The sequence below is a fragment of the Eumetopias jubatus genome, unplaced genomic scaffold (assembly GCF_037043125.1).
Source record: "Eumetopias jubatus isolate StellerSeaLion01/CBP00866 unplaced genomic scaffold, mEumJub1_p1.0 scaffold_14, whole genome shotgun sequence".
Taxonomy (NCBI): domain Eukaryota; kingdom Metazoa; phylum Chordata; class Mammalia; order Carnivora; family Otariidae; genus Eumetopias; species Eumetopias jubatus.
The window spans coordinates 4167466-4193081 of record NW_028274820.1 but is presented as its reverse complement, the minus strand read 5'-3'; the positions used below and the strand labels follow the sequence as shown (position 1 = coordinate 4193081).

The following is a 25616-nucleotide window of genomic DNA, read 5'->3' as shown; positions in this document are numbered from 1 at the left end:
GGAGTCATCCCTTCTCCACTGTATCACCTGCAAGTTCACCTGAGCAGCAGGTAGCTCCAGTCAGCAGGGGAAATGCTGACCTCCTGCCCCTCCTGGGAGGCTGCTGTCTGGGAGCTGGGCTAAGAGGGCGCCCTGCATTCCTGTCTGTACTAGTCTGTGGTGGAGTTTCCATCTAGCTGAGGGGAGGGAGTGAGGGAGGGAGGTTTGGCTTCAACTCCTCAGATCTTACTGACTTTTAGTAGATTTTTTGGAACAAATGCTTTTTCCCTTTTTTCTTTGCCCTAGTGTTACCCCAAACTCAGTTCTCCCCTTGGTGGGTGTGGAGCCTAAAGATACAGCCGAGCCAAAGAATAGGAAAAGGAAAGGTTCTACTTGGAACGAGTAAGGAGAACATCAGGGATCTTTCCCACAGCAGCGTCTCCTAGAACGATAAAATTGGGGAAGCTTTGACTAAGGGTGCATCCATATTTATGAAGGGGCTTGCTCAAGGGGGAATACGGGTTGGAGTTGGGCAAAAAGTCGTCTGAGGGTGGCAGAGTCCAGGTCAACATCCCGAGGGCCAGTGGGGGTGGGCGTCATCAGGTCTCTGGCTCTGGTGGGTCCAGAGTCTTGAGTGCTCAGAGGGGTTTAGATCCTACGAAGGTAACTCACAGGTGTGTGTCAGGCCAGACCTCACTTTTGAATCAGCACTGGGAGTTGGTGTGGTTGCTTGTTTGCTTAACAAATTTTTTGTTTGTCTTTCCACAAAGATTATTTCTGTTATCAGAAAAGTAGTAAATAATAGTTGATGACCATTTGCTGGCTCTGGTTACTACAAGAAAATATTTAGCCTTCCCTAGTTTGTACACACTTCTTCCTCCCCAACCAGGGCCTCAGCCACCAGCCCGTGGGGTGGTCAAGGATTGTGTTCCTGGCAAATGTCATTTCACCTCCTGGGTGGTGCCTCATTTCCACTACTCTCGCCCAAAAGAATGTGTTTAAATCCTTTTGCGTTCCCTGAGCAATAGTGTGCAAGTCCACAAAGTGAGTGGCTTGGACTAGATCTCTCAGCTTTTTTGCAGCTTTGAAGTTTTAGCACAGGTTCTTCTAAAGAGTAGTGATAGAATAAAATGTGGTGAACTGCTGTCTGCTCATAATTAATTGAGATAGTTGTCATAACTAACTAGCACTGGGAATTTTATCACTAATTTATTGTTCCTGGTATGATTAGGCTGTCTCCTGGTTTAGTACAGGCTGTTCATTCCTATATGCTTTCCTGAGATGGCTGGGGCCTGAAATCACTTTTCTTATGCCCAGAAAGCTATGTCTTTCTTTTTCTGGGAACCCCTATCTCTTTCTGCTTACATTAGGACCATTTCCAGAGGTTATAAATGGTTGTCTTCTAAAAGTAATTGACATCACTTTCATTAGGAAGTGGGCTTGTACCGTTTCTCCAGCTGTCATGTCACATTATTATAGTTTTAATAATATTTTCAATCATCATCACTTTATGGAATATGCCATTTGTTATTTAGTAGTATTTTATTTTAAAATATTTGACAGATTTTCATTGTTGATTTTTATTTTGATATTGCATCAGAGAAATGTGGTGACATAATATGTATATAATTATTATGGATTTCTTATCATTTTTATATTTTTCCTTTCATTTCGGTGAGATTTTAAAATGGTTAGAAAAAAATGTTCTCAGTGTCAGATACTGTAATGGAACTCAGTAAAACTGGTAGATTTATGAGAAACATACTAGTTTTTGCCTGTAGTTGATAATTACAGGACTGTTGTTTATTTTATTTATTATTTTTTAAAGATTTTATTTATTTGACACAGAGAGAGAGAACACAAGCAGGGGGAGTGGCAGGCAGAGGGAGAAGCAGACTCCCCACTGAGCAGGGAGCCTGATGAAGGACCCCGGGATCATGACCTGAGCCGAAGGCTAAACGCTTAACCGACTGAGCCACCCAGGCACCCTGTTGTTTATTTTAAAATGAATATTTAAACTTCTAGAAATTTCATTCCTAAGTTTGAGGAAGAATATTGTATTGGTTAAGGGCACAGACTATGTATGGGGCAGGCTTCTTGGTTAGAGTCTTAGTTTTGATTTTTTTTTTTTTTTTAAAGATTTACTTATTTTTGAGGGAGAGGGAGAGAGAGTGAACGTGAGCAAGTGGCGGGGGGTGGGAGGGCAGAGGGAGAGGGAGAGACTCTCAAGCAGATTCTCTGCTGACCGCAGAGCCTGATAGGGGCTCAACCTCACAACCCTGAGATTGTGACCTGAGCCGAAATCAAGAGTTGGACACTTAACCGACTGAGCCACCCAGGCACCCAGAATCTTAGTTTTTATTCCATAGACATTGGACATGTGACATAATCCCTGTAACCCTCAGTTTCCTCAGGGTGGATATAAGAACACTATGAACTTATTCCAAGTAATGATTTCTTTTTAGTAGTTGCAATATATTTTCATTGTTTAAATAACCACTTTTGTGTTATTCCTTAATTTTTTACAGCTTATCGTGAGCCTCATTATTATTACCAGTTCACAGCTCGATATCATGCAGCTCCCTGCAATAGCATCTATAATATTTCTTTTGAGAAGAAACTTCTTCAGATTTTAAGCAAATTGGTTCTTGACCTTTCATGTGAAGTTTCTTTACTGAAGTCGGAATGCCATCGTGTTAAGATGCAAAGAGCTGGTTTGCAAAATGAATTGTTCTTTACATTTTCAGGTAAGTATATATAATTCTTCAAAGAAAATGAATTGAAAACAAAAAGCAAATTTTGAAGACATGTGAATTACCTGCAGCATTTTTTGAAAGTAAACGTTATAGCTCTGAATATGTTTCATGTTCTCTACTTTGACTTAGTTCTGATAGGCCCCAAAATAAAATTCTACCGATTCTCGTACTTAATGAAATGTTGGCAATCTCAAATAACTAAACCTTGCTGTGGTAATTTACTAGAGAATAGAATTTGGTATAAAGAAATGCCTATCTTGATATTTAGCTGTTACAAAGATTTAATTTGTAAAAGCACCTAATTCTAATAACATGAGTTAATATTATAGACCAGAGGGACCATTTTAACAGCTTACTGTGCTTTTCCTAATAACAGCGCAGAGTGGAGGCCCAAGGTTTTCTGGAAAACAAAGATATTGATTTTGTACCTATATGTATATTTATAAAGGACCTGTTTATGAATAAACACTGTGGAATAACTATCCATACGTTTTTATTGGATCCCCTGGCAATAGGACTCCATCCTCTGTCCATCTCAAATGATACTGCTTGCTGTTTTCCTTTCCTCCTCACTCTGTCCTTGATTCCTCTGCTGCCGATGTTTGATTGTACTCACATTTCTCCAATTTTCTGGGGTTTTTTTTTGGGGGGGGGGATTTTTTTGGTTTGGTTTTTTGGCCATCAAGGATTGAATTTTTAGACACAACTGAGAGGTGTGAAGCTTTACAGGAAAAAAAGAGTTCAACCCCATTTGCACTGTATTTTATCTTCTTTACTACTTTTCTCCCTCTTCAGAAAAAATTTGAAAGTGAGTCTGTAGCCCCTGAGACAAAGTATCACAGTTAGACTCTTTAGCTCTTCAAGGACTCACTATTAGCATTCGTAAGAGTTATGAGGTCTTTGTACCCAATGTGTTTAATAGGTGGTATTAATAGGCATTTAATAGTCCTTAGAAGACCTTGAACGTAAAGTTGAACCCATAAGAGAAAAGATACGATATACAATAGAAATGAGGCATTGTGAGCTTGATATGCATATTTCTAATGACTAATGATGTTGAACATCTCGTGTACTTCTTGGCCATTTGTGTATATTTTATGGACAAAAGTATATTCAAGTCCTTTGCCCAATTTTTATTTTCTTTCCAGCTTTATCGAAATAAATTGGCATATAACAGTATGTAAGTTTAAGAAGTACGATGTAAGGATTTCGTGTGTGTGTGTGTGTGTATATGTGTGTGTGTGTATATATATATATATGTATAAATATATATATAAAGTTTATACCCTTTGTCTACTTTTATCCATTTCCCTCAGGCCCCACCTGCTACCCTGCAACCACCAGTCAGTTCTCTCTTCCTGTGAGTGGTTTTTGTCTATTCCATGTATAAGTGAGATCATAAGTATTTATTTTTCTCTGTCTGACTTACTTCACTTAGCATGGTACCCTCAAGGTTCATGAACCACTTTGTTGCAAATGGCAGAATTTCCTTCATTTTCATGGCTAAATACTGTTTCATTGTGTATGGATGCACACACACACACACACACACACACACACACACATAATTGTTTCTTTTACTGTGAAGAACTTTTCTAGTTTGATGTAGTTCCACATGTTTTTTTGTTTTCATTGTTTGTGCTTTGGGTGTCCTATTCATAAAGTCATTGGCATGTGCACTGTCAGAGAGCATTCTTGTATGTTTTCTTCTAGGAATTTTATGGTTTGTCTTACATTTAAGTCTTTAATCCAGTTCAAATTAATTTTTGTGAGTGGTTTGAGATTGGAGTCCAGTTTCATTCTTTTGCATGTGACTGACTATTTGGTTTTCCCAGTACAATTTATCGTAGAGATTACCTATTCTCCATTGAGTATTCTTGGCTCCTTTGACCTTATATGCATGGGTTTATTTCCTGGGCTCTCATTTCTCTTCCATAGATCTGTGTCTGTTTTTATGCCAGTACCATACTGCTTTGATTACTATACCTTTGTAATATACATTGAAATTAGAAGTGTACTGCTTCTAGTTTTCCTCTTTCTCAGAAATACATTGGCTATTCAGGGACTTTTGTGGTCCCATAAAAATTTGAGTTTTTTTTTTTAATTTCTGTAAAAAATGCTGGTGGAATCTTGATAGAGATTGTATTGAATCCATAGATTGCTTTGGGTTGTATGGACATTTTAACAATGTTGATTCTTTAAATTCATGAACATGGGATATCTTTTCATTTATTTGTGAGTCTTCAGTTTTCGTTATCAGTATCTTACTGTTTTCAGTGTACAGATCTTTTACCTTATTACCTTATTGTTTAAATTTATTCGTAAGTATATTATTATTTTTGATGTTATTATAAGTGGGATTGTTTTCTTTCTTTTAAGGTGATGTGCCGTTATTGTATAGAAATGCAATTGATATTTGCATGTTGATTTTATGTCCCACAAGATTACTTGATTCATTTATAAGATCTGACAAGTTTTTTGGTGGAGTCTTTGGGGTTTTCTATATGTAAGATCACGTCGTCTACAGACAGAGACGGTTTTACTTATTTGTGTTTGATTCAAATGCCTTTTATTTCTTTCTCTTGCTTGATTGCTCAGGCTAGGACTTTTAATACTATTATATTGGAATGGTGAGTGTAGGCACCCTTATCTTGTTCTTGATCTTAGAGGAAAATCTTTCAACTTTTTACCATTGAGTATGGTGTTAGCTGTGGGCTTGTCGTATATGGCTTTTATTATATTGGAGTACTTTCCTTTAAAGCAAATTTATTAGGAGTTTTTATTGTGAATTGCTACTGAATTTTGTCAAATACTTTTGCATCAGTTGAGACGATCATGGGATTTTATTTTTCATTCTATTAATGGGATGCATCACAGTTGTTGATTTGCATTTGTTGAACCATCCTTGCATCCCAGGGATGCATCCTGTTTGATCATAGGGTGTGAAGCTTTTAATGTGCTACTGAATTTGGTTTGCTAGTATTTTGTTGAGAATCTTTCCTTCTGTATTCATTATCTGTTGGTCTGTATGTAGAGATACAGGTCTCTAGAGATATTGGTCTGTAGTTTTCTTGTAGTGTCCTTATCTGACTTTGGTATCAGGCCAAGCACAATGAGTTTGGGCATGTTACCTGTTCTTCAGTAATTTGGAAGAGTTTGAGAAGGATTAACATTAGTTTTTTGAAAATATTTGGCAGAATTCACCACTGAAGATACCTGGTTCTGGGATTTTTCTTTTGGGGACTAATTCAGTCTCTACTTGCTATTGATCTGTTCATATTTTCTATTTTATCATGATTCAGTCCTGGTAGGTTGTGTGTTTTAAGAATGTACCCATTTCTGGGATGCCTGGGTGGTTCAGTCAGTTAAGCTTGATTTCGGCTCAGGTCATGATCTTAGCATTATGAGATGGAGTTCCATATTGAACTCTGCACCCAGTGTGAAGTGTGCTTGAGACTCTGTCTCTCTCTCTTTCTCTCTCCCCCTCTGCCCCTGCTCCTCCCCTCACCTCACTCTCTTTCTCTCTAAAATAAATAAATAAAATCTTTAAAAAAAAAAATGTACTCATTTCTTCCAGGTTGTCAAGTTTTTGGTATAGTGTTATTCATAGCAGTCTCTAATGAGCCTTTGTATTTCTGTGGATCAGTTGTAATGTCTCCTTATTCACTTATAATTTTACTTATTTGAGCCTCTCTTTTTTCTTGCTTATCTGGCTAAAAGTTACCAATTTTTTATCTTTTCAAAGAACCAGCTGTCGCTTTTGTTAATAATTTCTATTTTTTCCTATTCCATATTTCATTTATTTCTGCTTTAATTTTTGTAAGATTTTTAACTCCAGCTAGTTAACATATAGTGTTATATTAGTTACAGGTGTACATCCTAGTAATTCAGCACTTCCATACATCACCCTGTGCTCATCAAGACAAGTGCACTCCTTAATTCCAATCACCCATTTAACCAGTCCCTCTACCAACCTCCCCCTCTGGATTGGTAGAACAAATACTGTTAAAATGTCTATACTACCCAGAGCAGTCTGTACATTTAATGCAATCCCTATCAAAATACCAAAATACATTTTTCACAGAACTAGAACAAACAATCCTAACATTTGTATGGAACCACAAAAGACCCTGAAGAGTCAAAACAATCTTGAAAAGGAAAGGCAAAGCTTGGAGGCATCACAATTCTGGACTTCAAGTTATATTCCAAAGCTGTGGTGATCCAAACAGTATGGTACTGGCACAGAAATAGACACAGATCAATGGAACAGAATAGAAAACCCAGAAATGATCTCATAACTATACAATCAATGAATCTTCGACAAAGCAAGAAAGAATATCCGATGGGAAAAAGACAGTCTCTTCATCTCTTCAACAGATAGTGTTGGGAAAACTGGACAGCTATGTGCAAAAGAATGAAACTGGACGACTTTCTGACACCATACACAAAAATAAAATCAAAATGGATTAAAGACCTAAATATGAGACCTGAAAGTATAAAGTACTAGAAGAGAACCCAGGCAGTAACTTCTTTGACATTGGTTGTCGCAACTTCTTTCAGGATAGGTCTCCTGAGGCAAGGGAAACAGAAGCAAAAATAAACTCCTGGGACTTAAAAAAGATTTGCACAGCAACGGAAACAATCAACAAAACTAAAAGACAACCTATGGAATGGGAGAAGATAATTGCAAATGATAGATCTGATAAAGGTTTAGTATCCACAATATATAAAGAACTTGTAAAACTGAACCCCCAAACCAAATAATCCAAAATAATCCAATCCAAAAAACGGGCAGAAGGCATGAACAGACTTTTTTTTTTCAAAGAAGACATCTGTTCTTTTGTTATTTCTTCTAATGTTGGGACAAGTGTTGTTGTTGTTTTTTATTCTTTCTTTTTCCTTGAAGTGTAAACTTCATTGATCTTTTTGTATACTTCTTTGTTTTCTTTTAAGAATTTTCAAGTTTTACCCCCTGCATTTAGGTCAAAGATTGATTTTAAGGTAATTTATTTTTAAATACTGTGAAATATGGGTCCAGTCTTCACTGAAGTGTGCATGTTCAGTTGTCCCAGCTGCATTTTTTGGAGACTGGGGTCTCCCCCATTGAATTGTAATGGCACTCTTGTTGAAAGTCAGCTAGCCTCAGACATATGGGTTTATTTCTGGACTCTTCTATTTCATTTTTCCGTGTACCTGTCCTTATTATAGTATCACACTGCTTTGATCAGAAGGTTTTGATAGTAGCTTTGTAAAGTGAGATTTGAAATTTGGAAATGTAAGTCTTTCATTTTGTTCTTCTTTCAGCGTTGCTTTACCTATTTGAAATCAGTTGCAATTCCCTGGTTTTTAGCATCTGGTTTTCCATTTCTGCCAGATAAGGACATTGGGATTTTGGTAGGGAATGCATCGAATCCATAGATAGCTTCGGATAGTATTAACACCTTAATCATATTAGGTCTTCCAATCTGTGAACATGGGCACATTTCCATTCATATATGTCTTCTTTATTTTCTCAGCAATGCTTTGTAATTTTCATGGTATAAGTAGTTCACCTCCTTGGTTAAGGTAATTCCTAGGTGTTGTTTTTTTTTTTTTTTGATGCTATCATAAATGAAGTTATTTTCATATTTTCCTTTTCATGCTGTTGGTTGTAGTATATAGAAACACAGCTGACTTTGTATCTGGCAAGTCTTCTGAATTGTTTGTACAGTTTTATTTATGGAATCTTTATTCCTACATAAAATGTAACATCATCTGTGAACAGAAAGAATTTTACTTCTTTTCCAGTTGGATACTTTTTATTTCTCTTTCCTGTCTTACTGCACTGGCTAGAACTTCCAGTACTTCGTTGAATAGAAATGGCAAAAGTGTACATCCTTGTTTTGAACCTGGTCTTGGAGGAAAAGCTTTTCACCACTGAATGTGGTATTGGCTACTGATTATATATATGTGTGTATCTTTCATTATATGGTGGGATTTTCCTCCTGTTTCTGCATTGTTGAGTATTTTTTTCCATGAAAGGGTGTTGAATTTTGTAAAATGACTTTTCTGCATCAATTGAGATGGTCATGTGGGTTTTTGGTCCCTTTATTCTGTTAATGTGGTGTCTTACAATGATTGATTTTTATATGCTGATCTATCCTTGCATTCTGGTAATAAATCCCACTTACTCATGGTATATTATCCTGTTAATAGGCTCCTGAATTTAGTTTGCTAGTATTTTGTTGAGTTTTACATCAGTGTTTATTAGTGATATGGATCTAGAATATTCTTTTCTTACAGTATCTTTGTCTTTTGTGTGCTTTAACAGTTCTGTTCCCACACTTTTCCATTGTCAGTGCCATAAAATTATGACTTTATAAATTGCTCCCAATATAATTATTTTAAATGAATTTAGTCTCAAATTATGCAGAAAGTAAAGTGTGAAGTTATAAACCAAAGTTATAGTAATACTAGCTTTTAGACTAATTGTTTTTAAAGAGCTTCTTAAATCATGTAAACATTGCTGTTAGAATCCAATCTTACAATAGTAGTAGCTTTTAGCATTACTCACATATTTACCTTTATCCAGATCTTTATTCATAGGGCTTCAAGTTACTGTCTTGTGTCCTTCCCTTTCACCTGCAGGACTCCCTTGAGCATTTCTTGGAGGGCAGGTCTAGTGGTAACAAACTCCCTTAGCTTTTGTTTATCTAGGAATCTTCCTTACTCTAAAAAGACAGTTTTGCATGTTACAGGATTCCTGGTTGATACTTAAAAAGACAAACAAACAAACAACTTTTGGCACATTGAATATATCAGCCTATGACATCTGGCCTCTAAACTTTTTGATGCTAAATCAGCTCATAATCTTACTGAGGATCCTTTGTATTAGACAGATTACTTCTTTCTTCCTGCTTTCATGATTCTTTGTCTTTCAAAAGCTTCATTATAGTGTATCTTCCTGCAAGTCTCTTTGAGTTCACCTTACTTGGTATTTGTTGAGCTTCTTAGATGTTTATATTCATGATTTCATCAAATTTGAGAAGTTTTCAGCCACTGTTTATTAAAATGATTGCTCTGATACTTTCTCTCTTTCCTTCTGGGACTCCCATACTGTATATTTTGGTCCATTTGATGATGTTCAAAAATTTTCTTAGGTTCTGCTCACTTTTCCTCAGTCTTTTTCTTTTCCTCAGATTTGAATTTCTAATGTTTTGTTTTCAAGTGGGCTGATTGTTTCTTCTGCCTGATCACATCTGCCTTCAGATCACTGTAGTGATTTTTTCACTTCAGTTCTACTTGGCAGCTCCAGAATTCTTTTTAGGTTTCCTGTCTCTTTATTAATATTTACATTTGTTCATACATAATTTTGAGTTTATCTACATCTTCTCTAATTCTTTCCCCATCTCCCAGGAGGTTGTTTTAAAGTCTTAGTCCAGTAAACTTGACATCAGGTGTTTTTCAGGGATAGTTTCTATTGATTTACTTTTTTCCTTTGAATGGACCATACTGTTTCTTTATATGTCTTATGATTTGTTGAACACAGGCACTCGAATCTAATAGTGTGAGTGTAGAAATCAGATTCTTCTCCTTTTCCAGGGTTTGTTTATTTTGTTGTTTATTTTTTTAAATCGTGCCAACAGTCTTTGCGATATACAAACTTAAGTTCTCTCCGGTCTTGTCTTTTCTTTTACATTTTTTGTGCATATATGGTCACTTCCTAAGTTTTCCCATAAATGTTGCTTTTGGATACCCTACTGCCTAATGCCTGGCTACCCAAAAAGGAAGAGGAGAAAAATGAGGTGAAAAAGGGGCACCGGCCTTTTCTGGTCTTCTGTTAGTCATCTCAGCTAGCGTGAGAGGGGCTTGTGACACGGAAGGAAGTGCAACAGTAATGGCCACCTGCCTCTTACCTGCATCTCTGTGAAAGAAGCATGAGCAAATCAAGCACACATCTCGTATTTGGAGGTCAGGATTGTTTTTGTTTTTGTTTTTGTTTTATTTTAATTTCCCCCATCTTGGTTCCCACAAGCTGTGTACAAGCTATTTCAAGAATACACACACAGCTGCCTGCCATGGGTCTTGGGATGTTGGATGGGGAGCCACTACTGTGCTAAGAGCCAAAATTGACTGAAATTAACAATTTGCTGTCCAAGCCTTCTCTTGGAAATTGCCGTAATTCCATAGACTCCTGAATTCCAAAACAGTTACATGGCACAGACTATTCCACTGAAATTGTTGTGTCTGAGGGGAGACTTCTACTCTGCCACCTTCCCAGAGTCATCCTTGATGTAAATCTTACCCTTCCTTCTCTAAGTAAGAAGTTTTTTCCCCCCCCTCTTGCTTCTTTCAAGATTTTCTTTTCGTTTGATTTTCTATAGTTTGAATGTGGTATACCCCTGTGAAGATTTTTCAGTATTTATTTTGCATGTTGTCTGTCAGTTTCCTGGAGCTCTGCTTTTGTCGGTCATTAACTGGAAAATTCTCATCCACTATTGCTAAAAAGAGTCATTTCATTCATTCTTTTCCTTCATTCATATTGTATGTACATTGTAACTTTTGTTAGTGTCCAGCAGTTCTTAGAAATTCTTTTGTTTGTTTTTTTCCCATCATTTTTTCACTTTGCTTTTCAGATTCGGAAGTGACCACTGACATATTTCAATCTTCAATCCAGTCTGATTCTCTCCTCAGCCACATCGAATCTCCTGATGAGCTTATGGAAGCCATTCATTTCTTTTATGGTGTTTTTAATTCTGGCATTTCCTTTTGATTCTTAGAGTTTTAATTTCTCTCCTTATATTACCCATCTGTTCTTGCATGTTGTCTAACTTTTCCATTAGAGCCCTTTGTATATTGTCATAGGTATTTTAAATTTCCAGTCTGATAATGTCAACGTCTCTGCCATTTCTGAGTATGATTATAATGCTTGTTCTGTTTTCTTTCTTTCTTTCTTTCTTTTTTTTTAGGATTTTATTTACTTATTTTGTTTTAGAGAGAGAGGGTGAGAGTGGAAGGGGGAAGGCCAGAGGTCAAGAGGGAGAGAGAGAATTTCAAGCAGACTGCACACTGGGCTCAGAGCCTGATAGAGGGCTCGAGCTCATGACCCTGAGATCATGACCTGAGCTGAAATCAAGAGTTGGATGCCCAACCGACTGTACCACCCAGACACCCTGCTTGCTGTGTTTCTTGAAACTTTTTTGCCTTTGAGTATTTCTTGGAAGTTTTTATTGAAAACTGGACATGATGTGCCTCATAGTAAGAACAGAGTTAGGTATGTTTTATTATTGTTTATCTCTTTAGGATTTGGGCTCTATTTACTTTTTATGAGAACTATGGGTTTCAGAGGCTAAAAATTTCTGTGATACTCTTGTGTTTGTCTCCTTTGTTGTTTCCCTAAAGTCTTCTTATTAAATAAGGTTGGGATTTAAAATCCTCCTGTTGTAATCTCCTGGTTTATAAGATACCCTGTTGATGTGGTGGTAATTTGTAGAGGTAGCAGAAGCATCCTATCGCCCCACAACCAGATCTCAAGGTTTTAGACAGCTTAGACCTTTGGTGTGAAACCTTCAGCAGTGTTTTTTCTCCTCTTCCTTGGTTTGCACTGGAAGCCTATAAGTAGTTGGAGTTGGATATTTCTGTCTGCAAGGTCATTTAGACTCCGGTAAACCTCAAGGTGCTTAAGCTGCGGTAAAATATTTCTCTTTAGGGCAAACTTTTATTGAAGACAAGTGAGTATTCTTGGTGCATTTCTAAATGTTTATTTTGTTCTTCCTCATGTTAGAAGCACAAGGGGATTTGTTTTCAATCCCCCCCCCCCCCCCCGAGAGCCTCTTGGGACCGATGGAGGCAAAACTCATGAAAGTGTGGAGGTCTCTGTGAGCTGGAATTTTAATATCTGAGCTTTCTCACTGCAAGCCTTCAACAGATTCTAAGTTGAGGTTTTTTTCCTCCTGGCACTAGCTTGCCTGGCAGGCTCTTGTTCTGGGGCTTGTGCTCCTGGCAAGCAATAATTCTCCATAGCCACCTTTTTTCTCTACAGTTGTGGGGGCAGCAGTTTTCCTTGAGACCTCAGTTGTCGGGTGAATCAAAGAGGAGTTTGTGAGTCTCAGTTTGTTTACCTCTTCTCCTGGGAGGGCAGGAGTGACAGCATCCAAGTGCCTTTCATGTTGGACTATAAACCAGAAGTTCTCTTTTATCTTTTTTATTTCTTAATGGTTCTGTTACTGATTTTTCTTGTGTTTAATTGACTATAAAATAACATTTTGATTTTATTCTCATTTCCTTTTCTGAATATATTCCAGTTATTTTCTTGGCAGCTATCCTGAGTTTTACAGTTAATAACTTGAATATGTAACTGTATAGTTTGAATACTAGCCTGGTTTGAACAGTGTACCAAAACTCTGCTCCAGTATAGTTTGTTCCTTCCTGCCTATGATGTTCTCAGTAATTGCATTATTATCCATTGTTTACCACTAACATAGATTTATCTTATGTATTTCTTTTTAACCATATACATGAAAAAAGTGAAGTTAAAAGAATAAAAATACAACAGTATTGCCATATGTCTGTGGAGTTGACTTTACCACTATTCTTTATTTATTTGCATAGCATTGAATTACTGACTGTCGTCCTGTTACTAGCTAGTGTTGCAAACATTGTGGTCGGAATATTTTACTTTCTTCTTCATTTCTGAAGGATACTTTTCCAGATACAGGATTCTTGGTTGGAACCTTTTTTCTTTTAATACTTTAAATATGTTATCCCGCTGCCTTTGACCTCCGTGTGTTTTTTTGTTTGTTTGTTTTTACAAGAAATCTATTAATCTTTTTATGGACTTAAAGTGACAACTTCCTTTTTTTCTTCTCTCTCTCTCTTTTTCTGCTTTCAAGATAATTTCTTTGACTTTGATTTTTGACAGATTGGTTATAATGTGTTTCACTGTTAAATTCCTTGCCTTTATCCTACTTGAATTCCATTGGTCTTTTTGGATATGTAGATACATGTCTTTTATCAAATTGGGACATTACTGGCATTAATTTTTCAAATGTTCTTTTAGTTCATTTCTTTTTTTTTCCCCCTCGACCCCCATTATGCATATGCTGGTACCCTTGATGTGTCACAGGTCTCCTAGGCTTTCATTTCTTTTCCTGATTTTTCTTTCTGCTCCTCTAACTGATAATTTCAGTTTACCTATCCTCGAGTTTACTGATTCTTTCACAAGATCAAATCTGGAATTGAAAGCCTGCAGTGAGTTTTTCATTTTCATTGTTGTAATCTTCAGTTCCAGAATTTCTTTTTGGTTTCTTTTTATGTCATCTTTCACTTTATTAATATGTTCTGTTTGTTGAGAAATCATTTTCCTTTTTGTTGTTCTATGTTCATTATTTCCTTTAGTTTTTTGAGTATATTTAATACAGTTGATATATAGAATCTTTGTCTATTTAATTCCAGTTTCTGTGCTTCCTCTGACAGGGATAGTTTTGTTTTTTTTTTGGCTGTTGGTTCATACTCTTCTTTCTTCACATTCCTTATAATTTTTTTTGAAAACTGAACATTTTGAATATTCTAACAGGTAGTAATCATGAAGTCAGATTCTTCCACCTCTTTTGTGTTTTTGTTGCTCATGTGGGTTGTAGTTTGTTTAGTGACTTATCTAAACTACCTTTGTAAAGACTATATTCTTTGTTGTATGTGATCTCTCATGTCTCATGTCCTTTAGCTTGATGTTAGCTAGTGTTCTGATAAAAGGGTCTTTAAGTGCTGTACATAAGTCAGCTTCTGTTGACTCAGCATTTTCTCCGTTGATGTAAAAATGAGGAATTTCCAGAGTTTCAACAAACTTGATTTTGACTGTTTTGGGTCATTTTTGTCAGCATTTCTGTGGTAGGATGTGGCTTGAAATATCCTACTTCACCACTTTAGAGATGTCATTTTTGTCTTTTTCATTTTTAAATTTTGTAGAAAGTTTCATATAAAAAGATAAAAAAAAGAGTACATAATTTCATATAAGAGTAGCTTGGCTGTCTAGCCTAAGTAAAGCCAGGTATATCAAAGGAGGCAGGGGTTCAGAAAGAAATTGTGCTCTGTCGGATCCATAGAGCTAATTGAGTGGACTGATCTAGACAGCATAAGTGTTGTATGGTTTACCTAACATGGTACTGGGCAGCAGCAGCAGGAATATACTGCCTGTTGGCTCTTACTACCTTTAGTACTGAATTATAATGTAAACATTCTTGATGTTAATGACTTGATTAATCACTGTCTGTACTGCTTCTAGAGTCTGGATAATTTCTGTGGATTCTCTGTTATTGTTTACAGCAATATTGCTTTAGTTTAATAAATGGTAATTTTTTTTTAAAGATTTTACTTATTCATTTGAGAGAGAGAGTTAACATGAGCAGGGTGAGGGGCAGAGGGAGAAGCAGACTCCCTGCCGAAGAGGGAGCCCAGTCATGACCTGAGCTGAAGGCAGACACTTAAACGACTGAGCCACCCAGGTGCCCCAATAAATAGTAGATTTTGATGGATTTTTAAATTTGCCTTAAACTTTTATACAGATTCAAATTAAAAACAAAATTGTGTATCTTCATAATCTGATCTCATAATCATACTATGATAAATTGGTAGACTCTGGTCTACCATCTTTTGAATTCATAATGAACAGTAGTTTCAAAAGCTTTAGCTTAGGTAAATAATATTTTAAATATTTGGCTACATTTTGAAAATGCTTTCTTTAACTCCATTGTATATTTTTGATACACAGGTCTAGAGATTTTAAATTTCCTGGGTCTATTTTTTTTTTTTTAATATTTTATTTATTTATTTGACAGAGAGAGAGCACAAGCAGGGGGAAGAGTAGAGGGAGAGGGAGAAGCAGGCTCCCCACCAAGCAGGGAGCCCGATGCGGGGCTCGATCCCAGGACCCTGGGATCATGACCTGAGCTGAAGGCAGACGCTGAACCATCTGAGCCACCCAGGCGCCCCTCCTGGGTCTGTTTTTATGATGGTCTTATTTTTAAAGGATTTAGAAAGTAGTCCATAAAAAAAAAAAAATACTTTTTTCCAAATCTACAGTCCTTGGAGGTCTGCTTCAGCTTAACATCTGTTCTGTTTGATTTTATAAAATCACTCTGATGTACTATATTGTCTTTTTTGTGATATTTTATAATACTTTATGATATCCGTTCAGATGGCAACAGGGACATTTCATGATGTGTACTGGTTTGGGGAGATAATAAAAAAGAATATTGCAGTAATGAAGATTTCCCAGTATTCTACAGGTGTATTCTGCATTATTAATACTTTATGGTCAATTTTATTATCTTCATATCAGTGCTTATCCATCCAACATACTTTATATAATATCAGGCAAATGTTGATAATATGAGCAAGGATCTATGTTCTTATGTAGAGAATTTGTGGAAAGTAAAATAGTCATGATTGTGGTTATAGAGAGCTTAGATTGTTAAGATTGACATTTATATTTTAAATCATATTTTCACAGCTAGAAAGAATGACAAAATCATAATATTTAGCCTCTTGTTTTACAGAGCAGAGACTGGGTTTCAAAGAGATATTAAGTAATATGCCTGTGTTTATCAGTGCTAAACCTAGGGATAGAAATCAGATTTCTTTTTATATATTTTGATCAATAGTGGGAAGTAACTGAAGGTTTTAGAACACTGGTAATTAAGTTGATGAAATAATTTAGAAAGATTATTTAATGGAAATCCTTAAGTCATCTTTTTCTGATTTCCTCTTTGACTTTTATGTCTCTACAAGTTTTTATGCCTTCCACATTGTACTGTTAAGTGGTGTATAGTTATTCCTAGTAGCCTCTTAATGATCCCTTGAATTTCCATGTTATTGGTTGTTGTGTCTCCTTTTTTATTTATAATTTTGTTGGTTTGGGCCCTTTCTTTTTTCCTTGGTTAGTTTCACTAAGGGGTTATAAATTTTTTTTACTTTTCAAAGAAGCAACTCTTAGTTTGGTGAAGCTTTTCTATGATTTTTCTGTTCTCTATTTCGTGTATTTCTGCTGTAATCTTTCTTCTCATCATCAGGCACTGTTGTTATTGTTACTAACATTATTATTAATTCTTAGGTGCACTGTAATAGGTTTTCCTGATTTATATAAAACAAATCTTTGGCTTAGATTTATAGCTGAATAGTGTAGTTGAACATTAGGAAATTGCTTAATTATTAGTGGAAGAGAAATATTAGATAAATGACCTGTTTTATCTTTCCAAAACCGATTTTAATATTGTGATATAGACTTTGGGCCCTTGATAAAAGATAATGTATTTTTTCAGTTTCATCTCTAGACACTGAAAAAGGACCTAAGCCATGTACGGACCATAGTTGTGAATCTTCCAAAAGACTGTCTAAGGTATGTTATGTGAGGCTGGAGAAATTAAAAAAAGAAAAAAATGAACATGCTCAGTGTGTAAGTAAGCATCTTAGCTATTTATTGAACACATCAAATCCACCCCCCCACATTTAGGAAATTCAACAGTAAAAGTAAAACTTCATCAAATAACAAATGACAGGAAGGTAATGCAGTTAATATTTTTATGAAATGCTTTAAAATTTAGCATCTTGTAACTGTGTTAAGAGAGATGATTTTTCTTTCTTTGGCCTTATTTGCTGTTCCATGGTAATTTATAATTATTAATCAAGTAGAATTCTCTCAGTGTTACTGTTACCCATCCTAAAATTATAAGTTTGATCTGTCATGTTGTAACTTTTCATATTGCTCTGAAACCAGCATCCTGTGTCTGTGTTTAAGGCAGAAATTAGGCTGAAGCTCCCAGCAGCAATCCAGTGTAGTTTTCTCTCATGTCATACTTCACATAGTGTTCACACTCAGTAACTTCCTGCAGCGTTGTGTCCTGTGTCTGGTTACTCCTCAGTGATAAGCACTTTTTAAGAAAATGTTATTTTTAAATACTTGGAATTTGAGATTACTTACATTATGATAATTGTCAAAATTTCCTTATAAAGGTATAGGTATTGTGTATTCGGGTCCACACCCATTACTTCTGCCCAGTGAAACTGACAGGGGAATGATTTCTTTATTTGTGCCCCGTAAGCCTCCCAAAATTTAGCTGCATCATCAGTCTATATGTTATCAGGTATTTCCATTTAAAAATTTTCCTTAGGACTTACCTTTCATCTCTGAGGTAGGTTTTTTATTTTTTTTTTTTTTTTATTTTTTTTTAACTTTGGAAATAGAAGTTATGTTCTGGGGCACCAGGAACAGAGAGCAGTCAGTCTTATTTTTCGATTACTATTTCTTAATCCATGGTTACTGTGCTAATCGTCTTTAATTAATGGCACATCTTTTAGACTTCTACCAATTTTCAGACTTTTAAATGGTCATAGACCTGCAGCTGATATAATTTCTTAGTGATGTGGGAATGTGTGTTCAAGCAGAGGAATTAGGAGTAAGGAAGGAAACAGAGACATTTTATTATTTTCCTTCACGGTGATCTCATGCTGGTATCCATTTGTAGTTCCCTTATATCATTTAATATTGAGAATCAATTTTATTTGTACTTCTTATATAGAAACAGAAAAAAAAATCAAATTCTGCATTCCATGAAACTTGCAGTAACAAAGGTCTGCAATTTTATTAACTCCTTGAGAATGTTACATGCTTTAAGTATTAGGTTGCTTAACGAACATTCTGCCTGTAATTTTTCCTGTCATTTGGATACATACATTTTTGAAATTTTTTTTGCTATCTGTTTATCTGCTTTTTCTCTTCTGCTCTCCTTCCTGTTTCCCTTCCTCTTTTCTAGGCTTCCGGGCATAAAATGGTCTCTTTTTGCCTATTATGTTAAAATAAAGTATTTTTCTGGTTGATGGAAGTGTAATAATAGCATAATAATAAAAAGAATTCAAAATCTCCAGAGCAGAGTTATTTTCACAGAAGCATTCTGGGGACTTTGATTTACAAACCTGAAAAATTATTTAATATTATCTGCTTTATTGTTCATTTCATTCAGTTTTCAACTTTTGGGTCTTTTCATTTTGTATTAACTCTTATTTATTGCTAAATACACTTTAAATTTAGCAAGATCTAAGTAAGCGGAATTGTTCCCCCAACTGGTTTTAGCAAGATCTAAGTAACTTGAAATGTTCCCCCGACTATGGTAAATTCAAACTTATTTTGGCATATTTGTCCCTGTGGAGATACATCTCTTTGAAGATTTGATCCAAATATGTTCTATTTCTTCTTAAATGTACTGTTTTTCCACTCTTCTCTTCCAGTGATGTCTTTGTCAGTCCTTATGCCAGCACCACACTTTGTTCATGCCTGTACCTTTACAGCAAATCTCATGTCAAGTTGTATAACGATTTTATCTTGGTTCCTTTTCAAGATTGTTCTAGATGTTCTAGGTCCTTTTTATTTCCAGAAGATTTTAAAATCACCATGTCAGATTTCCAAAAACAAAGAAAAAATGCCCTGGATTCTGATAGGAGTTACCATGTATCTATAGGTCAATTGGTGAGAAGTGATATTTTGATAATATTAAATTTTCCAATACCTAAACATGTTAGTTCTCCCCATTTATTTAGGTTTAAAATTTCACCTTTTTATTTATTTATTTGTTTTTTGGCAGTTTTTAGTTTAAAGGTCTTGCACATTTTCTGCTCAATTTATTCCTAAGTATTTTGTGGATTTTTTTTCCTAGTGCTGTCTTAAATGGATATTTAAAAAATTCATTGGCCAGTTGTTTCAATCTTTAATAGGTGCTTGCATGTTGCATATTTGCATATTGTATTTATAGCCACTTGTTAAATTCATTTCTTAAAGTAGTTACTTTAAAGATTACTTAGGATTTTTTATGTAAATCATCATGTCATATGCAAATAAGAGACTGTTTCTTTTTTTTCTGATTTTTATGCCTTTTATTTCTTTACTGATCCTGTTTGAATCTACAGTATGATGTTGAATAGATGTGGTGAGAGTTGATACTTTCTTTCCTTTCTTTTCTTGTTCCTGATCTTAGGGGGGTAGCATTTAGGCTTCCACTATTAAATATGCTGTTAGCTCCAAATTTTCATATCTTTTACCAGATCAAGTAAGTTCCCTTCTGTTCCTAGTTTTCTGAGAGATTATGCTATGGATGTTCATTCTTTTGTATCAAATACTAATTTTGCCTTTATTGAAAAAACCCACATGTGTCTTCATTATAAATTTAGCAGAAAATATGCAAGACCTTTAAATTAAAAGCTGTAGTTTGTTCTTTATCCTTATGAAATGTCCCCTTTAATTCTTGCTCTCAAATTTTATCTAAAATTAATGTTATTAATTCAGTATTCCTATGCTTACTGTTTGCAAGGGATATGTGTTCCTAACCATTTAATTTGAATTATCTCTCTCTTTATATTTAAAATGCATGTTTCTTGTAAGCAACATATAATTGACCCCTTTCTTCTCTCAATAAAAAAAAAATCTTTAATTGGAGCATTTATTCCAATAAAACTTAATGTAATTATTGATACAATTGGATTTATGTCTACTATTTTATTATTGTCGCCTAATTTTTTTTCCCTTTTTCATCCTTTGAGTGTATTTTTAGAGTTTCATTTTCTCTACCCATTTATTTATTTATTTTGAGATAAAATTGACATATAACACGGTATTGGTTTTAGACATACAATGTGTTAATTTTAGGTATACAACATAATGATTTGATATAGGTATATATTGCAATGTTATTACCACACTGAGTTAACATCTGTAAACACACAGAGTTGCACATTTTGGTATGCGATGAGAATTTTAAGATCTACTCTCTTAGCAACTTTGAAATATACAATACAGTGTTGTTGACCAGAGTGACCATGCTGTACCTGACATCGCTTAGACTTACTTACCTTGTACAGTTCTCCCACCATACCTGCAGCTCCACCCCCCATGGTTTCAGTTACCCATGGTCAATTACAGTCCAGAAGAATATGATCTTCCTTCTTTCGTCAGTAGGTCAGTATTAACCTAATGCTGTGTCACAATGCCTGCGTTATTCACCACACTTCATCTCATCATGTAGGCATTTTTATCATCACACAAGTAAAACAAGGGGGCGAGTACAGTACAATAAGGTATTTTAAGAGTCAGAGATAAAGAGACTGCAATCACATAACTTTTATTATCATACATTATTATAATTGTTCTATTTTGTTACTGTTGTTAATCCCTTACTGTGGTATACTTTTATAATTTAAATTATACCATAGGTATGTGTGGATAGAACAAAACATGGTATGTATAAGGTTGAGTAATAGTCACAGTTCTCAGGCATCCACTGGGGGTCTTGGGACATACCCTCCATGGTTGGGGGGGGTGGCTACTACAACTGGAAGTTTTTACCTTTGATTACTTGTTTCTTTTTCATTGCTGACACGCTCTTTGAATTTTTTTTATTTAAAATCAATTAACAGATAGTGTATTAATTAGTTTCAGACTTAGAGTTTAGTGATTCATTAGTTGCATATAACAGCCAGTGCTCATTACATCACATCACCCAGTTACCCCATCTCAACCCCCATCCCCTCCAGCAACCCTCAGATTGTTTCCTAGAATTAAGAGGAGTTTCTTATGGTTTGTCTCCCTCTCTGATTTTGTCTTTTTTTACTTTTCCTTCTTTTCCCTTATATTCATCTGTTTTGTTTCTTAAATTCCACATTATGAGTGAAATCATATGATGTTTGTCTTTCTCTGACTGACTTATTTCACTCAGCATGATACCCTCTAGTTCCATCCACATGTTGCAGATGGCAAGATTTCATTCTTTTTGATGGCTGAGTAATATTCCTGTGTGTATATACACATTTTCCTTATCCGTTCATCAGTTGATGGACATATAATGACTCTTCCTACATATTTTGCCTTAATATCTATTTTGTCTTATATAAGTATAGCTTTTCCAGCTTTCCTCTAGTTTCCATTTACATGGAATAGCATTTTCTGTTCCTTCACTTTCTTTCTTTGTATTTCCTTAAACCTGAAGTGAGTTTCGTGCAGACAGCATACAGTTACGTCTTGTTTTGTATCCAGTCAACCACTCTATGCCTTTTGATTGGAAATTTTAGTCCCTTCACTTTTCAAGTAATTAGGTATGGATTTATCAGCATTTTGTCATTTGTTTTGTGGCTTTTTTTAAATTTCCTTTTCCCTTTCTTTTTCTCTTGGTCACTTTCTGCAAAGTGATGTTTAGATTCTTTTCTCTTTATCTTGTGTGTACTTACTGCAGGCTTTTGCTTTGTGGTTACCATGAGAATCACATAAAATACTTTAGAGTTATAACATTTTATTCATAGGAATTCTGAAGCTTTATACATTTACTCCCCTTAATGTTTTATGTTTTTATGTCCCTGTTTAAATCTTATCTTGTATATCCATTAACAAATTATTGTATTTGTTGTAGTTATTTCTGTCTTTTGTCTTCTGAACTTCATATTATATTTGTAAGTGATGAAACTATTAACACTAGATTATTCAGAATTCCACTGTAGATTTACCTTTTCCCTTGAAATTTGTATTTTCACATTTTTTTTTTTACGACTTAACATGCTTTCCTTTTTTTAGCTTAAAGAACTCCCTTTAACATTTTTTCATAAGGAACTCCTTCAACTTCTGAATGTATGCCGAACTCCTTATCTCCTTTCAGTTGTTATACAGCTTCCTCTGTAAGAGGATCCATGTTTGGCAGTTTTTATCTTTTAGCTCCTTGAAAATATTGTGCCATTCCCTTTTGGCCTGTAGAGTTACTGTTGAAAACCCATTAGTATTCCTGTGGGAGTTCCTTGTATATAGCAAGTTGTTTTTCTTTTGCTGCTTGTAAGATTCTTTTTCTGTATTTAGTTTTTGATAATTTCATAAATAAATAAATGCTGTGGGTTTCTTTGGATTCTTCTTGTTCGGGGCTGTTTGGGTTTCCAAGATCTGGATATTTGTTACCTTCTTAAAGGTTAGGGATGTTTTCAGCCATTATTTCTTCAGATAGCTCTCTGCCCCTTTTCTTTCTCTTCTCTTTTTGGGACTCCCATAATGTGAATGTTGGGCCACTTGATGCTGTTCTGAAGTCCCTTATGTGTCTTCATTCTATTTCAGTCTTTTTTCTTTTTACTCTTTTGATTGGATGATCTTCATTGCTCTGTTGTCAGGGTTGCTGATCCTTTCTTCTACTTTATCTTGTCTACAATGAGTCCCTCTCTCGAATTTTCTGCTCAGTTGTTCTGGGATTTGCTTGGTACTAATACTTTTCATATTTGTTGAAATTCTCACTGTGTTCATGCATTGTTCTCTTGACCTCATTCAGTATTTTTATGACCATTACTTTAAAATCTTTATCAGGTAAATCAGTTATCTCCATTTCAGTTAGGTCTTTTTCTGGGGTTTTATCTTGTTCTGTTGTTTGAACATATTCTGTTGTTTCTTTATGTTCCTTGAATACTTTGTGTTGATTTCTGTATTAGATAAAACAACCACCTCTCCCAGTCTTGAAGGTATGGTCTCTTATATCATTCAACCCTGCTTTGACTCTTGGTTGTCTTCATACTTCTGTGGTTTTCCAAGCCACCTTCTTTGTTTTTTGTGGTTTCCCCTAGTTGACGGTGTGCCAAGATCTGTCAGGGTCCCAAAGGGAAGATCTCCTCAGTACTCATATGTAGGCTGATTAGAAGGTCCTCAGGAAGCGGCATTTAAATTATGCACATGTACCTACTTCAGAGGAACAGGGAGAGATGGGAGTTTCTGTCTGTTGCCTCTGCAACAAGCCTCTGCGTTTCTTTGCTACTGTCCCGTTGAATCCCCGATTGGAAACCTTCCCCTTAGGCTGCCACAGATAAGCAAATGGGTCTCTCAGAATTTTATTTTTAGTTAGCTATTCTCATAGCTATATACTCTTTGCCTTATTTGTTTGAGTGGTTGCTCTAAAAAGTGTGATATGCATCTTTTATTATTTCACAGTACACTTAAAATTTATATTTTGCCCCTTCCTGCTAAATACAGAAATATTGCCATTTATAGCTTCATTTGTTTCTAAACCACCCTCATCCTTTATGCATTATCATTCTATCCACCTATATTATAATCTATAAAAATACTTTTAAAGGCATTTGCTGTAAACAGTCAAACATATTTTATTTTTTTTAAAAGATTTTATTTATTTATTTGAGAGAGAGACAGCACGAGAGGGCAGAGGGGCAGAGGGAGAAGCAGACTCCCCGCTGAGCTGGGATCCCGATGTGGGGCTCAATCCCAGGACTCCAGGATCATGACCTGAGCCAAAGGCAGTCGCTTAACCAACTGAGCCACCCAGGTGCCCAGTCATACATATTTTAAAGATATTTAAAGAACAAATAGTCTTTCACATGTAGAGTACCATTTTCTGTGTTCTTCCTTTCTTCTGAGGATCAAAGGTTTTATCTGATATTATTTCCCTTTAGTCTGAAAAATCTTGTTTCATTTGTTGTGGTTATGATCTGACAAAGGATTCTTTCAGTTTCCTTTTACCTATACATTTTATTGTTTTATTTATGAAGAATATTTCATTGGTTAGAGAATTTTGGTCTGGTAGGCTACTTTTTCAGCATTTTCAGTATTTTTTTCATTCTCTTCTTAACCTCTATTGCTTCTGATAAGAAGTCCATTATTTACAAGTTTTTTGTTTTTCAGACTTACTTATTTGAGAGAGAGAGAGAGCGAGCAGGGGATGTGGGGGGGAAGAGCGGAGGGAGAGAGAGAGACTCTTAAGCAGGCTCCACACCCAGTGCAGAGCCTGACGCAGGGCTTGATCTCAGGACCCTGAGATCATGACCTGAGCAGAAACCAAGAGTTGGATGCTTAATTGACTGAGCCTCCCAGGTGCCCCTAGAGGTGGTTGTTTTTCCATATTTAAAGTGTTGTTTTTTTCCTCTGCTTTCAATAATTTTTTTTCTGTATCTTTAGTTCTTAGCAATCTCATTTATGGTTGCTTTGGTTTGGTCTTGTTTGTATGTGTTCTGTGTGAGATTGCCTTGTCGTTATTGAACCTATGATTTCATGTCTTCCATCAATTTCTTTGAAAATTACTGCTATGATTTCTTCTTTTTTCTTTTTTCTCTCCTACACTCTCTGTTCTCTACCATCTCCATATTTTCAAACATCCATGGTGTTTACTTCTCACAGCAAATGGTTTGTTTCTGAGGCAGGGGGTCACCTGTAAGAAAGCCATAGAAGGATGAGTGTTCTGAGAAGTGAAAGCATAAACTGTAGGCTTTTTCTGACTCGGCTTTGGGAGTTATTTGGCATCTTATGTATTGTAGTTTCTTAGTCAAAGCATTCACAGGTCTGCCTGATTTAAAGAAAGGGGTTCAGACACCATTACTTTATGAGATGAATGCCATAGAATTTGTGGCCTTGTTTTAAAATTACTGTAACAATTATAAAGGGACACTCATACATCAGTTGTTTTAAGATCTTTTTATTTTACATGAAAATACTGAGGAGAATTTTAAGTAAACTTACAGATGTAAGAATATTATAAGGAAATCCCTTGTACATTTTGCTCGGTTTCTCCCAATGGTAATGTCTTGCAAACATACTGATAGAGAACAATATCACAAGTAGGGTTATTGACATTGCTACAATCCACTGCTCTCATTTAGCTTCGGCCAGTTTACTCCTATTCATTTCTGTGTGTTAAGTTCTTGTGCAGAGTCATGTATCCATCACCATAGTCCAGATACAGACAGTTCCAGTCCCACAAGGATCCTGTGTTACTTTTTTATATCCATGCCCACATCTTTCCTGACTCCCGCCCCCCAACCCCCGCTCCTTTCCCTTAACGCTTGACATTCACTACTCTGCCCACCGTTTCTAAAGTTTCAGTAATCATAAAGAAT

At 35.6% G+C, this 25616-nt stretch overlaps 1 protein-coding gene across 7 annotated transcripts in view; it reads left to right on the top strand.

The window, feature by feature from the left end:
* The window catches only part of ZPBP (zona pellucida binding protein), a 105696-nt gene that overhangs the window by 29605 nt on the left and 50475 nt on the right, over positions 1-25616 (top strand). For all 7 annotated transcript variants that reach the window (XR_015766719.1, XR_015766720.1, XM_028108959.2 and 4 more), the window contains 2 exons: positions 2508-2726; positions 17030-17106. Coding sequence is in view for 5 of the 7 variants with exons in the window: in XM_028108959.2 (XP_027964760.1) it covers positions 2508-2726; positions 17030-17106 (296 nt within the window). In the remaining 2 variants the exon portion in view is untranslated. The remainder of the gene's footprint in view (positions 1-2507; positions 2727-17029; positions 17107-25616) is intronic.